Raw genomic sequence first — 2,779 nt, forward strand, 5'->3', positions numbered from 1 at the left:
TTAACCATTTGTACATTCTCTAACACGCATATTTTAGATTCACAATTCATTTAAATGAATTGCCGCGGGATTAAATTCCCGAATAAAACGCAGTAGCGGTCGGTAACTCTGGTGTAATTTGAACGGGAGCTGGCGGTCTAACAATATCCAGTTCCCAACGGCCATTTAGAACAGCATATCTGCACTTTATTCTTATTGACCACCGGTACAGCCTTCACTCGGACTGTTATGCACGCGCTGCACGCATGCTTTCAGCGTCACGCCTTTTATTTGCGGGGTCTGTGCGCAGCATGTGTATAACGATGCTCAGAGCCGGCTGTACCTGTGGTAAATATACGGCCCTCAGACAGAACAGACATGGTTGTCAATGAGTGACAGAGCAGCATAAGGATGGAGCAAAGCAATGCATTCAACTCGGTTTTGTTTATATTTTGCTTAGCCTATCATTTTAAATGACAGATGTCGTATTTATTTATTTTTCTCTGCGACACTTTCCCTACTAAAAAAATAGCTAATAAGTTATTTTTGTACAACCTACATTATTTTTTTTCTCTCTGCGACACTTTTTTGCTATTGTGTTGTAAATGTTAAACGAATTGTATCCTGACAAGACGAATAAAAATAAGAAATAGCCTACAATTTTTGTAGCCTACAACTCGGTACCACCGGTACTTAAAAAATCCTGGTACCGTAACGGTTTCATTTTTTTAGTACCGACTTGGTACCGAAGTACCGGGTCTTTTGACAACACTAGCATGAACTGCTAAAATGTAAACCTTGAAATATAAGTTGCTTTGCCAATGCATACATATGTTTTTTTTTTTTCTGTTTACCATTAAAATACTGAGAAGAAGTGAACTAATAGGGGAAAAACTTTCTGAGAAAAATCTCTGCTTGAGACTTACCTGAGGGAGAAAGTATCCAGGTTGGCTGAGCTCCTCACATACACATAAAAGGAGGCAATATCAGTCTTCTTAAGTGGTTTTGAGGAGGTCTGGATGACCACAGCCTCTCTCAGTCTGAGCACAGACACTGGCATGGCCCCCTGTTTGACCTGCAGGAGCCGAACACTCCCGATCCTCCGTATGGGGGTCACAGGTATGTACTCAGCTTGAGGCTGGCCAGCATTTTCATCACCCATATCCCACCTCTTGCCCTCCTCCCCACTGGCTGTGCATGGGCCGTAGGCGCTGGGTCGGGCCTGATAATACAGCTCCACAGGATTTCCCTGCGTTGGCCCTTGTCTTTCCCGACTGGAACTGCCTTCAACTGGGCTGAACCAACCTTCAGGAGGATCAACCTCTGCCATGCAGGTCCCATGCTCATTTCCAATGACACAGGAGCCCCGAACCTCTTGAGTCTGCCAGAAGGCATACACAGTCACACAAGGCAGTTCATCTTTCATTTCTTTGTCCTTCTCTCCTCTGTCCCAGTCTCTTCCAGCCACGTAAAACAGGACTCGCACTTTGGGAGAAGATGAATAGACCCATCTGGTCAGGACAAAGGATTGGACTTTCCAACTGAGGGTGAAAACTGGTGGTGACGGCTGGAATAACTGCTCTGACTGCACTAAGTCCAGGGGGATCTCCCGTTTGGTAGAGAGTGGGCCATAGCTGGCGTTGATAACTGGGAGACGTCCTGCTCGGAGCACGACAAACGGCTGCGTGTGGCTCTGCATGCTGGAATTTCGCATGATGTCCTGTCCAGCCTCTTTTAAGAGAAAGTAGTCAGCATCCCATACCTGGTAAGTTACAGGAAGGAACAACGGATATGGGGTGGAGGATTTGGTGGCATCAGAGATCTCCTGACTGTCCAGCTCTGCAGGAGAACAAAGACACAAATGAAAAAATAGAGAAATTAGGTGTAATGTTGTCTTCATTAGTTGTAATGTCAATGGGTCTGTATAGTGCTGTGCACCACCAAAATATCTCTTTGTTTTTGGTTTTGGATCTTGCCTATGACCATCCAACAACGGGAACCCCCAATCTTGGAAGCTATACAGTTTGGCCTGGTAAGTACTTGGATGGGAGACTGCCTTAAATAATAGGTGCTTTAAGTCCCTGCCTTGGGCCTGAAATGCTGGGATAGGCTCCAGCATATCTGTCATCACTACATAGGACAAGCAGTTTCGAGAATGGATGGATGGATGTTTTGAATGTCTATGATGGCCATGGTTTTTCACATCTGGTTATTTATAATGAAAAAAAAAAAACATTTGGCAGTATTAAATTAACAATTGTATGACTTTCATCCCATTATATCACATAAACTGGCCCAGAAAGAATTTGTACACTTTATGACACTTATATCAGACATTATCACACTTAGAAATGCATGTGTGTATCATAGGAACATGTCTGCCATGAAAATATTTTTAATATCCCAATTTAAATCTCCCAGCATGCCAAAGTCACACAACACTGCCGCCCTGCCTACACCATTGACTGTTTTGGATCAAATTTAGCAATCTTCTAATTAAGCATTTGACTCAAAAATATATTCATTTTCCAACATTTTTTCTTGTAATGTTATTCACACAGCTGAGCTCATTAAGTAAAATGTGACCCTGGACCACAAAACCAGTCTTAAAGGAACACTCCACTATTTTTTAAAATAGGCTCATTTTCCAACTCCCCTACAGTTAAACAGTTGAGTTTTCGAAATCCATTCGTTTTCTAATCCATTCAGCCGATCTCCGGGGTCTGGCGGTAGCACTTTTAGCTGTAGCTTAGCATAGATCATTGAATCTGATTAGACCGTTAGCATCTCGCTCAAAAAT

At 43.0% G+C, this 2,779-nt stretch overlaps 1 protein-coding gene across 1 annotated transcript in view; it reads right to left on the reverse strand.

Annotated features, from left to right (window-relative positions):
* Window positions 1-2,779, reverse strand: part of LOC107717958 (transmembrane protein 132C) — a 42,254-nt gene that overhangs the window by 32,376 nt on the left and 7,099 nt on the right. Inside the window, exon 2 of the mRNA XM_016524864.1 lies at window positions 906-1,818. Within this exon, the coding sequence (XP_016380350.1) occupies window positions 906-1,818 (913 nt within the window). The remainder of the gene's footprint in view (window positions 1-905; window positions 1,819-2,779) is intronic.

Source organism: Sinocyclocheilus rhinocerous, unplaced genomic scaffold (genome assembly GCF_001515625.1).
Source record: "Sinocyclocheilus rhinocerous isolate Xijiao unplaced genomic scaffold, SAMN03320098_v1.1 scaffold9548, whole genome shotgun sequence".
Lineage (NCBI taxonomy): Eukaryota > Metazoa > Chordata > Actinopteri > Cypriniformes > Cyprinidae > Sinocyclocheilus > Sinocyclocheilus rhinocerous.